The sequence below is a fragment of the Pseudonaja textilis genome, chromosome 1 (assembly GCF_049901715.1).
Source record: "Pseudonaja textilis isolate UNSWEBS1 chromosome 1, rPseTex1.2, whole genome shotgun sequence".
Taxonomy (NCBI): Eukaryota; Metazoa; Chordata; class Lepidosauria; order Squamata; family Elapidae; genus Pseudonaja; species Pseudonaja textilis.
Genome location: NC_141990.1, coordinates 155,657,061 through 155,670,169, shown reverse-complemented (window position 1 = coordinate 155,670,169; position 13,109 = coordinate 155,657,061). Strand labels below are relative to the sequence as shown.

The 13,109-nt window shown below is 34.3% G+C and overlaps 1 protein-coding gene across 1 annotated transcript in view; it reads left to right on the top strand.

The window, feature by feature from the left end:
• The window catches only part of PKHD1 (PKHD1 ciliary IPT domain containing fibrocystin/polyductin), a 256,453-nt gene that overhangs the window by 145,765 nt on the left and 97,579 nt on the right, over positions 1-13,109 (top strand). Inside the window, exon 46 of the mRNA XM_087922428.1 lies at positions 7,116-7,256. Coding sequence (XP_087778554.1) covers positions 7,116-7,256 — 141 coding nt within the window. The remainder of the gene's footprint in view (positions 1-7,115; positions 7,257-13,109) is intronic.

Below are 13,109 nucleotides of genomic sequence, written 5' to 3'. Positions count from 1 at the left end.
AAAGAATTATTTTTTCATCCATTTTTGTGGTAACTATATAGCTTTAAATTTTCATCCAAAGTTGAGTGTAAAAAAGAACTATTACAATTCATATCAAGATATTAGTTATAAGGTAATACTTTGGTCTTGTACTAATTACTTAACATTAAGATTTTACTGTATTATTTCTGTATATATAACTCAATATCTTTCTAAAACCATGTTTTAATTTGGTTTTTGATGTATACTGTTGAAAGAGTTTTGGTGCATATACATAGCAACTGTGAAAAGGGCTTCATCTACCCAATATAAACAGGGCTAGTTTTACATACAAGAGCAATTTTGGACAAGTAGTTGATTGCTCATAGTGTCAAAATATCTTTAAAAACTCACTTCAAATCTGTCATTTGAATGATGTGTTACTATTGGCTGAGTGGCAACTGCATATGTAGGGTGGCATATTTCTGTTACAAAAGAAAGGGACAGGAAAGTACAGTAGATTGGCATGTATTTGAATCTTTCTTTGGGAACATTTGTAACTATTTTCATAACATTGAAAGAAATCAAGGACAAATTTCTTGTTCTATGCATGAACAAATAAAAACAGCTTTTATTCTAGCAACATTCATAGCTTTCCATGTTTTTTTTTCACATTTTGTGGAGCTTAATATAATACAGTTCTGACACAATATATGAAGGAATGAGAAGCTTGCCATAGAATGTTGCATCAGATGGCATATTTATGATGTCACGTAGCCTCTGGCATTGTTTTTAGTGGCAGAATCTTCTGTCTCTCTCGTTTGGCTTTGAACTTTTTCTGTTTGAAGAGACAGACGCTCAAGCTCTGCATCTCATGTAATAATACTTCCATTGTGCCTGTGTAGCATTTGGTGTTGCATTTATGACATTTTATAAAGTAAAAATGCTGATCAAAGAGATTCTGTATCACTACTTGAGTCATTAGAAAGCTTGTTTTATGTCAGAGCATTAAGATTCTACTGGATTATTTTTGAATTTTTCTGTAAAGAAATTAACACACAATGTGGGAAGTATATCCTTTTAGAACAAATACTAGTATTTTCTGAATAGTATTGCATATGGGTGGGGACAATATTGAATTAAATCTAACAAAAGCTGAGCTGAGGATTTTGTGAACTCAAGAATATCAGGTTTGGTCACTTTCATGAGAATTCCCCTACTTAATGGACATATACATCCAGAGGTATATCATACCTTTAAATGTATTCCTGTCTTAATTCTATAAAGAAGCCTTCAATTGTTCTGGAGTATATATTCCTCTGCTACATATTATCCAGAAAATTATGTATAAAATTATCTTCCCAAATTAATGAACTCTGGGTGGCATGAAAGCTCCTTCATCAGCGGTTATGGACCATAATCATAATGTTGGTCCAGTGTGAGTTGGTAAATATATTATTTTTGACTTCGCATCCCAACTTCCAGACTAGAACCTGGTCTACTCACTGATCCAGCACACCATTGTCTGTCTATCTTTCTGCCTATCTGTCTGTCTGCCTGTCTAGCTATCTAGCCAGCTATCTCTTTAAAACATTATGCAAAAAGGATAAAACTAGAGAAATAAGGAAATGTACAAATCAGGATGCAAGTATTTTAAAGTTTTAACAATAGAAATTCTCTGTATCATAGGACAAAGAATTAGGAATGAAGCCATTGTCTTATAAAAATGTTTTTCTAACTCAGTTGGCCATCTTAACAATATTTGTCAACAGCATGCATTTTGTTAAAAGCACATTCTTTGCAATTATTTTACAATGTAGGCTCTTTCCTCCCATTTCTTCTTCTGGGATGGCTTTCCCTTCCTTTACATCTGTGTTCTCTTGAGTTTCCTTTTAATTTTCATGGTGAAGATTTTTCCAAAACACTTGCTATATAAATCCATGAGTCTGAATCCAATGGGTAGAAATGTATTGTGAGAAGGTATTTAGCATTCGTATTTTTCTATTTTAGCATTAATATTTTTCTATATCACTGCAGCATTCCTGCCAGGCTACTTTCAGTAATGTTGCATGGGGGCAGAGGGTATTCTAGAGAATACAAAAGGGAAATGGAAATCACACACAAACACAGACACAAACACACAAACACACAAAAACACGAATTTTGCTCTGCCGTACTTCATTATTAGGAAATAAAATATAAAATATACAGATGTATTTAGATGCATATCTTGGTTTGCAAACTTTGTAGCTGTAAACTAGAACACATAAGATGTCTTGTGTATTCTGCCTATGTGTCGGGGAAATATAAATTTTACCTCCAAAAGATATTAGGCTAAAATCTTATTAAAAAATGTACATGGTCATGCATTCAATTGAACAACAGTTTAGAAATTGCTGTAGAATCTTATCAAATGAATATAACATTGGAAAAAGAGAAACTGCATGAAAAAGTGGCTGACAAATTCTCCCATTCCTGAATTTTTGGAGAATCCAGAATTTGCAGATAGTATAACAATAATTCAGTTATTGTATTTAAAATGATGTCTTGATGTTAAATGGTCTTTCTTTTTTTCCCTAGTTTTTCTCAGCAGAAAACAGGATGATTTTACTAAAAAGAAACTAAACACCTTCAAAGATTTAAAACTTGTTAATACAGTGACAGTAGATAGCTCAGATAAAGGTCCCAACAATGACCTTGCTGTCATTCAAACTGCATGAATGAATACAGGACAATTGAGTCCGCATTCATAATCTACATGACCTCTGCTTCTTTTGTTTATTTATAGCACAAGGAGTGAAAAGAAGCCTTCTATTCAGTTTGGAACCATCTGTTTTCCAGTGTTTGTTTGACTAGTAACTTGATCTGATGATAATGTGGTGTCTGAGTTACAAAACAGATTGAATTGTTGTGTAACATTTTCATCCCTGGAGTTCAGAGGTAGGCACTGTGGAAGAAATAAAGACGGCCCATCTAAATCATGAAGTTAATCCTTCTGCTTGTGTGTATTTTTTTTAAAGGAGTTGATTTTATTAAGTAACATTCACTAGCAAGGTCTTCACTGGATTTCTTTACAGACTGAGAGTTGGGAGTAGGCAGAATTTTCCATATGCTTATTTAAAGATTAATTGAATTAAGATTTGTTTAGGGGTTTTTTTTAGTCTTAGCTGCAATAGGAATAAAAGAACATTATATATATTACGATGCATGTGATTTCTGAATGTTGGATGAGCTGCATTTTTCTCTTGCTAAAGCTATGTCATCATCCATAGAGATGGCAGAAAAATTCATTTACAGGTTGCTAGCAGCACCATCTGCTATAATGCAGCTATTTGTTTTGTCTTTTTAAAATGCATTTGATTATGAACACAAATTCTGGATTGTATAAATTGTGCTAGTCATGAGATTGGAAGTAGGTCTGAATGGAAGGATAGTCACTTGATGTTCTCATCCTCTGCTTGGATATACATACATTTTTGTCCTTAACATGGCATAAGAAGTTAGAGTTTATGGTTTTCCACTTTGTTTCTTTTCTTTGTTGCTAGTAGTTTGTTTTTTTTAGAAAATCCTTTGAAATAATGATCTTTTGAATGTGTGGGTATTGGTGGTATTCAAGTCTTGAACCATAAAAAAAAAACAATCTCCTGATCTGTAGATTTAATATTGGTGTGTGTTTCCTCTTTACCTCTCTGACTTTTAACAGTTATTTATTGAGATCTCCATATATACTCTCCATATACTTTCCTAGCTTTTCTTGGTGACTGTTACATCTTTAAAACCGATTGGACAAGAGACTTGAAGAAAAACCCTGCAAACTCCCAGAATCTCAGAGTTCCACTCCATCTTCAGGCAGTGAGTTGCGGCAATGAATTAATGACTGCCTTTCACTCCCTGGAATAGAAATTCCACTGTGGTTTTGTCAGGTCAGAACTGCAGGCAACTGCACCAGCATAGACTCAGGGAATCAGAGCCAAAAAATAAAGCCACCAGACAAAGCTGGAAAAAGACCTCAAAGCATGTCAGCACTGAGGAGCCCCCATGGACATGGCCAGTCTGGAGTTTGAGAATTAGAGCCAGGCTAAAAAGTCACCCTTTGATTTTCCATCTATTTCAAGAGCTGAGATATTAGATGAAAAGGTCAACTGAAGGACTGTATCCATACTTTTTCAGGAGGAGGGTGGAATTTATAAATAATTGGTGAGGAGTTTCTATCCCATCCCTTCAGCAGCAGACTGTTGGACGTTTCCATGTGAAATAAGAAAGCTGATGGCTGATTGGTTTAACTTTCCCTCAGTGGTTTAACTTTCCCTCAGTGCTTTTACTATCACATAGAATTTTCACATAGTTTCCTCAGCTGTAACACAGACTTCTACTTGATATGGAGGAATACCAAGAGATTTTTCAGATTCCCTGCCTTGTTTCTACATAAAGAACTACGCTGTTTATCTCCTGTATTCCCAGGAGGTGGAATCACGTTTGCAACATCCCATTAGAAAGACAAGGGCTGGTGGTATTTGGGGTTGTCTCCAACTTGAGTAGTAATTAATTATCTTCATAGGATTTTTGCCTTTATCAGAATTAATCTTATCTTTTATTCTCTTTGTTAAATACATAATTAAATATCATGGCATGTATTTTTTTAAATTATAAAAAAACCTTTACATACTCATTTTGGAGAAGAATTCTAATAAATTCTGCTATCCCAGGATTTACAGCTAAAATGTTTTCTATCTGCCTTACTTTGTAGATAATTTCTACACAGCATTTGCCCCTCTATAGAATAATTGGTTTGGCACAGTCATGCACCCATATCCAATCTCTGAAAAGCAGACTGAAAGATCCTATTGATTCACCACTTTTCTTCATTTTAAATATTTATTATGTATTGTTTTATTTATTTATATTTTAAGACCGTGATCATGGTATTTAAATAGTAGAGCTACTGAGAAAAGTAAATGAACATTTTTTTAAAAAAAGGGCTTCCAAAAATCGGTAAATGACATTACATATTGCAGGACTTCTGGAAAGGTTAACCTCTAGTAGAATATAGCTTGCTACTGGATGGCGTTGATAAACGTTGGTTTTAAATCTCTGCTCCTCGTCTCTGACTTGGTTAGTTTAATCTGTCTATTCTGTGGGTCAAAAGCCTTCTGACTCTTCTATATAAGAACCAGTAAAAAGATAGCAACAAAATGTTTTTGCTTTAATTCTCATTTTTCATTAGAATGCTCTTCTTAAAAATGCCTCTCTGCCAAACACCACCTGCCACAACCAAAATGGAGATAGCCATTGTTTTATTTACTTATTTACAATGTTTACATGTTGCTCAAATTAAAACCTACTCTGAATAGCTTACACTTCTCATTTGAGTAATTAAGATTTTAAAAGAGTCTAAAGCAAATAACAATTTAATGCAAAGCATGGTACCAGAGATAAATAAAAGTCTGTTATAATCCAGTTGATAGGAGACAGCATCTCACAACATTTCAATGCCGAAGGCTGGTTGAAAAAGCCAGTTTTTCATTTTTAAGATCAACATAAATAATAATATTTACCCATGAGTTGAGAGAAAGGACACTGTGTGGAAAATTCCTCTCTTTTTCATTGGAGTATATGGCTGGATTCTTTAATAAGAGATGACTATTTTAACATAATTGCTTGGCATCACTAAGGCTGGCCTGTTGTAATAATATTTATTATTTTTGTTTTATGTTAAATCTAAACTAATGCTAAATCTCTGATTTGTTTTAACACATGGTTTAGCAGGTATTAATCATTTTATACTATTGTATTTTATGGGCTATATCTTGTCACTTCAACAGCTCACTAAAAACACTCCAGTTTTACTTATATCTCTGAACTGTCTTTTTTTTTTTGTTTTTGCTGAGATAAAGATTTCTTTTTGAGCTCCTCTCTGTCCTTTGCAGCATGAATATTTCCTTTGAAGGTGATTTTTTTGGGGGGCGGGAAGGGGACTGTACAGGGACGGTAATCCATTCTTCTTATGGATGCCATGCCATTGCATTGACAGATGGCTAGTATTGGAATCAACCCAAAACATTCAGAACACCAGGCCTTTATATTACCGAGTTTTAATTAGAGTTACCATATGTCTAGTAGTTTTTAGAAGAGTCCAGTTCATATGTATCAATTCTTGCTCTTTCCATATATGGACACCACTTTTTCATTCTCCTCATTCCTTTTCTTCAATATGCCTGCTCTTTGAAGTCATTCTCTGCTTTTTTCCCCTCGATCTTTTCTTTCTTCCCAATTTAGCCTGTGTCCCTGCTCCTGTATCATATCACCATTCTCCTCTTCCATTTGATCTTGTTCAGTTCCTAAGTTGTGTCCAACTCTTCACAATCCCATGGACTTCAGCATGCCAGATCCCTCTATCCTCCACTCTCTTGGAGTTTCCCCAAATTCATGTTCATTGTATTGATGACATTATCTAACTCTCTCACCTTCTGCTTTTGCCTTCAATTTTTCCCAACAACAGGTTGTTTTCCTTCTCCATAGCCCTATCCTTCTTGTTATTTTCTATCCTGCTTATTTGCTTTCCAATGGCCACTCTTAACCCTCAGCCCAGAAATGACTCTCCTCTCTTCCCATCTCCTTCTTTGCATTCCCAAAGGGAAGAATTCATATGTGCTTGATTGCTGCATTGGTGCATGGAGGAATATATGTATCATTCATATAAGTAGATTGTTATATGGCCAGGGAGATCTCCACTGTCAGTTCCCATTTGATTTGGGGCTAGTTGTTCTTATTTGCCTAAGCTAGTTCAGTGTTGTACCTTTGAAGATAAAATGAGGAGAGAAGCAAATGTAAAGTATAAATGCAAAAAAGAAATATTTTTTTTCAATCCCGATTATATCTAGTATATTAAGTAAGTGTACTGTTTATTAGAAGGTTTGAATATTTTGACATACTCTTATTAATTCTCTGTACTATGTAAACTTTTTCTCCATTCAGATCTAATTTGATGGAGAGCCAAAGTTCACTTAAATAATTCCTAAATTATGAACTATGAGTAATAGTCCTAGTCTCATTGTTCAATTTAACATCTTAGAAAAGGATGCAAAAAGGAGGCTACTTTTTTAAAAAAGCAATATATTAAAAAAAGTAATGCTCTGCATCATTTCCTTCTTTCTAAGACAGAATTGTCTTGGTGGATATGAATCTTCCACCCCTACGAGGTCTTTATATCCAGGGCACATTGGAATTCTCATTAAACACCAGCCATCTTCTGAGCGTGGCTTGTATTGTGATTGCTGCTGGTGGTGTCTTGAAAGTGGGTAAGTGAATAACAACAACAACAACAACAACAACAATAATAATAATAATAATAACTGGAAGAGACACTGCATGTTGTATCTTTTATTTTATTTTTTAAAAAGTGAACCAAGTCTAATTAGCCTCAGGCATGACAAAACTTTGTTGGGGTAAATATGCTAAGGGTAAATGATGAAATCTAGAAAGAAGAATAACATCATAAATTGGTTCTCATGCTATCTAACATTTATTAAGCTCTTGCAATATGCTGTGCATAGTGTAACACAAAAGGGTTCTGTTCTAGTTGAAGTGGAATCTATTCCAGATAAATGCTCATTGGAATGCAATCAAAGGCTGTTTCACACTGAGCAGAAAACCTGATATTTTTCTCCCCCTAGTAGATAAGGGTGCAATAGAGCCTATATTGAGTTAGGCCCAGAAAATCCTTTCTCAACACCTTGAATTGCATTTGATAGTTCAGTGCAGGATTTTAAACACTGCTGTGACATGAACTGATTTAGACTCCTTCCTTAACAATCAGGCAGCTGCTGGACCATCTTCAGGAATAGCTCTGCATCAAGTGTATTGCAATAATCCATTCATAAAACTATTAAGGCATGGAGCAGTAAAGCTCCTGATGTGGAACTTCAAATATTTTATGATTAGTAGTCCCTACCCCATCACAATCCTTTTGTGATTAGCTAAGGCCATACAGCAGTTACTTTGGGGTGACGCTTGCAACCCTTTATTCATATTCCAAATATGTTCACTACTTAAAAGAGATTCAAAACCTTTTTTTAATCCTGAAATTGAACTGACTTTGATTTGCATACTACTAATACTGACCTAAATTATCTTTAGCATTTAAATATACAAGGCAAAGTTGTCATTCTTCAACATTTTGTATTAGTGATTTGGAATTGAAGCTCATCAAATTTGCAGATGACATAAGAACAGTATAATTAGGACCTTAGACTACAGAAATAGAATTCAAATTTATCTTCGTAGTTTAAAGAAGCAGGTTGAAAAAACAAATATATATTTAGCAGAGGAAGATATAAAGTTGTAATGGTATGTGGGAATGATCTTGGGAGACAGGAGGAAAAGCTGCATCTAGACAATGGTCTAATGAACTAAATTTGAGTCCAAAAGAGGAGAGGTGATAAAAAGATCATCCCCGAGTTTTGGGGGAAATAAAAGTGAGGACTGCAGGGGTACTTCGAGACTTGCACGATTATGTTAATGTAATCTTACAGTAAAGATAGAGCTAATACTCCTGGTTGTTCTTGTCTGGACTACTTTACAAGGCCAACATCAATTTTTCAAGTCTGAAAGTACCCCCGCCATCCTTTAGTTTTACTCTCCCAAAAACTAGGGAGAGTCCCTTCCAAGACATTTTTGCTACCTCTCCTCCTTTGGACTCAAATTAATTTTGTTTATCAGACTATTGTCTAGCTCTTCCTCCTGACTTCCAAGGTAATTTCCAAACATCATCACAAAAGTGTAGCAGAGAAAGAAACAAAGAAAATGATACCTGAAAAGTGTAAATTTCCCCAAAATTCAAAGAAACTGAACATGCTCATAGAAAGGTAATGAAGATGATCAGGAGATTAAACAGTGAGAACTCTACAGAAATAGGGAAGGATGTTTGGCCTTGAGGATCAAAAAAATGAAGAAGTGGGAGGAACATAAGACCATTCTTCAAATAAATGGGAAGATGTCACATAGAGGGTCAAGACCAGTTCACTCTCTTTTTAGAATGAACATCTTATAATTGGAATTACAGGAAGAAGATTCTAATTAGATGTTTTTTTAAAAAAAGTCTTTTAACAAGAAGAGCAGTTTGACAGTGGAATCATCGGGTCAGAGAGTTTGGTGAGCTCTTCTTAATCAGATATGTTCAAGCAGAGACTGGATATCCATCTGTCTAGGATGCTATAATTTGGATTCCTGCACAGAAGTTGGCTTCCATGGCCTAAATGGTCCCTTGTAATTGTATTGTATAAGAATTAAAGTGGACTTCCGGTTTGCAAGGCTTCGGTGGTGGCAGGAATCTGCAATCGTGCACAGTTCCTTCTGCGCTTGCTGCCAAAGTGCCTCCGATCCAGCTGGATCTGGAGGATATGGTTGCCCCGTAGAAGCAACCGAAGAGAGAGGAGATCCGGGTAGGGGCTTGGGGGTATTGCAAAACTCCTCCTCAGCTGGCTAAACTCCTTTTTCCCAAGGTGGTGGAGCGGCGGTCAGCAATGGCCACCACAAAGAAGCCTGCAGCCAGGTAAGATTGTGCAGGAGAAAGTTAGAGAAAGTGAAAGTTTTTTGGCTGAACCAGGACAACAAGGAACTTTTAAATACCCTGGAATCTTAATTGTTTGAATGATACACTGTTTCCTAAGAATATTGGAAAGCGGCGGAAGAAAAGTGAAAGGGAAAGTTATTTTTTCTCACTCTCCCTCCCCATGGAAATAGCTGATGGAAATTGGAAAAACCTGCTTGGGCATAGAAGGCAATTAAATTTCAAACTTAAAGCCAAGAGGATAAAAGATTTCTGAACATTGGAATCAAAAACTAAAACCCTTTTTGCTATAAGTGGGAGGGAAGAGGTAAATAACTTATTTTAAGATTGTATTGAAGGAGACTGCTTGCAGTTTACAAGATTAGAAATAAATGACAATAAGACTTCTAAAAATTACTTTGGAACTGTGTAATTGAACTCTACCCCAGGAAGAGAAAATATAAGAAGAAAGAAAGTGCTAAATGAAACAATTTGTTCTGATTTGGATTGCTTTATGACTTTTGGATTTTTGGGAACTATTTCTTGAGGGAATAAAAACATTTGAGTTGTGCTTAAGGAAAAAAAATGGCACTATCAGTTGAAGAATTGCAAATGGAATTTCAAAAGCTAAAAGAAGAGGAACAAGAAGGCAAGGGCTCTTCTGGATCTATTTTTCACTTTTTAGAAATGGCGATTTCTACCTACCAAGAAATACAACAACAAGAAGGCTGGGATGAAGGAGAAGAAGCCATCTTTAATGGACAGACAATCTCACTTGAAGAAGAAAAGAGAAAGGGGGGAAAGAAAACGGAGAATTCAGAACTTAAAAAAGCAACCAAGAAAGGGAAAAATAAGATGAAAAATTGATACAATGTCAGAAAGCAACAGAAAAGAGAAATACAACAGAGAGGGAAGATTAAGAGAGTGGAGTTTGAAAGATGAGGGGGGTAAAAAGGCTAGAATTGATAAGAAAGAAAGGGAAAAAGGAAAGAGAAGTCATAAAGGTTTAAAACAAGATGTTAAAAAACAGGTTTTTTTCAGTGACAAAGGGTAAACTATAATTTAAAAAATGATTCTGCAAAAGTACATAAGATTGTATTGTAGATATTAGTATTTGAAATTGAGTTAGAAAACTGAAATATTATATGAGTTAATAATGCATTAAAGGGAACGTATAAAAATGTTTAAGATTTAACAATAGAGTTTAACTTTCTATGGAATATTGTCTTTACTATTTTATAAACTTAATTCTCTTTTTTTCTTTGTTTTATTATTCTAAAATGTGATACTTAGAATGTACTATGCAGAATCAGCATGGAAAGTATGTATTTTTTATGTATTATTTTAAGTGTTAAATTTAGGGGAAAAATAAAAAGTTGTCATACTTCAACCAGTGATTACAGGAGAAATATTGTACTAGAAAGAAAAGAAAAATAGATAATTGAAAGAGAACGGACAAAAGATGCAAGTATAATTATTTAAACTGAGATGAAATAAATAAAATAGAATTAAGAGAGTGAATGAAGAGAGAAAATATATACAAAATATAGAATGTTAAATAAGATATGAAATAGTATATTACGTGAGCATGAATTTGATTTATTTCTGTATAAAAAGATATTACCCGGGGTAAGCCGCTTTCCAAAAAGAAGTTTTATGTATTTATGTTTTGTGTTTTATTTGTTTATCAAAACCTTAGAAGAATGTTGGAAGAGAATAATGAAATTTTAAATAAGACAGATGGATATAATGAATATATACAATTTAAGGCAAGAGAAATATAATTGAATAGAAGGAAAGGGAGAAATAAAGAGAAGTTGGGAAAGGATATGAACAGATAAGATGAATATACATATTAAACTGTGCTGGTATGGAAATGTGATAATTTGGAATTATCCTGTCTTTAAATAAGATGTTTTATTTGTTTTTTGGTTTTTTTGAAAAGATGTCCTATGTTATTATTCTACGTTTTGTTTGTTTGTGTATTGTTTTTTAAAATTAATAAAATTTGTTTTAAAAAAAAGAATTAAAGCAGGCTTGGTAATTAGTAAAATGGGGTCGGTCCTTTCCTTTGATTCAGAGATAGTTTTGAAACTTGCCATCCTGACCTCCCCAGTTTTAATTAAAAGTCTTGGAGAATTTCTCAGCTAAGATACAAGAGTAGATGGAGACAACACTCACTTTATAAATTTTGTAAAGCTTCTTGGGCCTACAAGAGATTCATTATACGGGCTGTGTTTCCCAATGGATTGTCATCAAAGGAAGCACATGAACACTTACTCTTTATTGGTTTCTTGGCAAAATGGGGTGAACTTTGCATGTGACAAAGAAAAAAGCAAGCCACATGTCAGTGGAATCAGTGAATAATTTTAGAACTCAATTACTTGAAAATTATCGTTCAGGTTATCTCAGGAAGGAGTAGAATATTTATGAAAAATGAGCAAGAATAGACAGTTTAGGAATTCAAAGTATTTGGCAATTAAAGAAGATTAGAGAAAGAGTTGGCTCTGAAATGGATCAAGACAGGGACGGGAAAACTAGATGAAAGGATCCAAAACTGAATGAGAAGGTCTACATTCACTAAGGCTTTCATGGCTGTGCTTGGGGAGAGGAAATGAAGGAAATTACTGTTATAGGAAGCACTGGAAAAGAAAACTATTGAAAAACTTCCAGAAAGGTGATATTCCTGTCCTGTTATCTAGTGGAGTTGACCCAACAAAGATTATGGGCAGAGAGCTGAAGAAGAAGGTCTTGCTGCCCCTTAGTCCCTAGCTCTGGCTATGGTCTTTGATTTAAAAAAAGAGAAAAAAAAGAGAAAGACATATTCCTAAAGGGGACAAGATTTTCTTGAATGCTGCAAGGAACTCCTTTCAGAGATAATATAGTTCTGCTTTTTATTATGGTTATTATTATGGTTATTATTGTTGTTATATTATTATTATTATTATTATTATTATTATTATTATTATTATTATTATTATTATTATTATTATTATTATTATTAGACTGATCAAACCAGCTCCAGATCAGCCTAGAGTAAATCAAGCTATTTCCAGATGCCTGAATTGACCTCCAGATTGAATAGGGTGGTCCTTCTAAGTCTCTTTGTGTGAATCATTTGCCTGATTTTGGATCAAGATTAGTTGTATCTATAACAAGATTAATTTTCATAGAAACTTCATTAAATGGGTTGCTAAAATTACGCTTTCTCTTTTCCTCACCAAAGGCATGTTTTCTGGATATTAAATTATTGTGGCATGATGGCTAATTCTACACAGATTTCTTTGTTTAATTCTACATCTGCTGCAGTTTGGGGCTGTATAATTGATTTAATCTCTAATTTTAAAGGAGTGCTGAACTCTCTTACTGGACTCTGCTTACATTTCTCTAGGGCAGAAGTTGTCCTACTTTTTCCTTCAAGTATCTGCTTCATGCTAGACTATTTCCTTCTGAGTCTGTAAACTACCCTGGGTGAAATAAATAAGTTCACAGTTGGAATACAGCTCACTTTGCATTCTAAGAGTTATTTCCATCCTCTCTTTGTTGCCTTTTTATTCTCTTCTTGTGTTTCCAATATCATCAGAAAAAATCATTTATGTTTTAG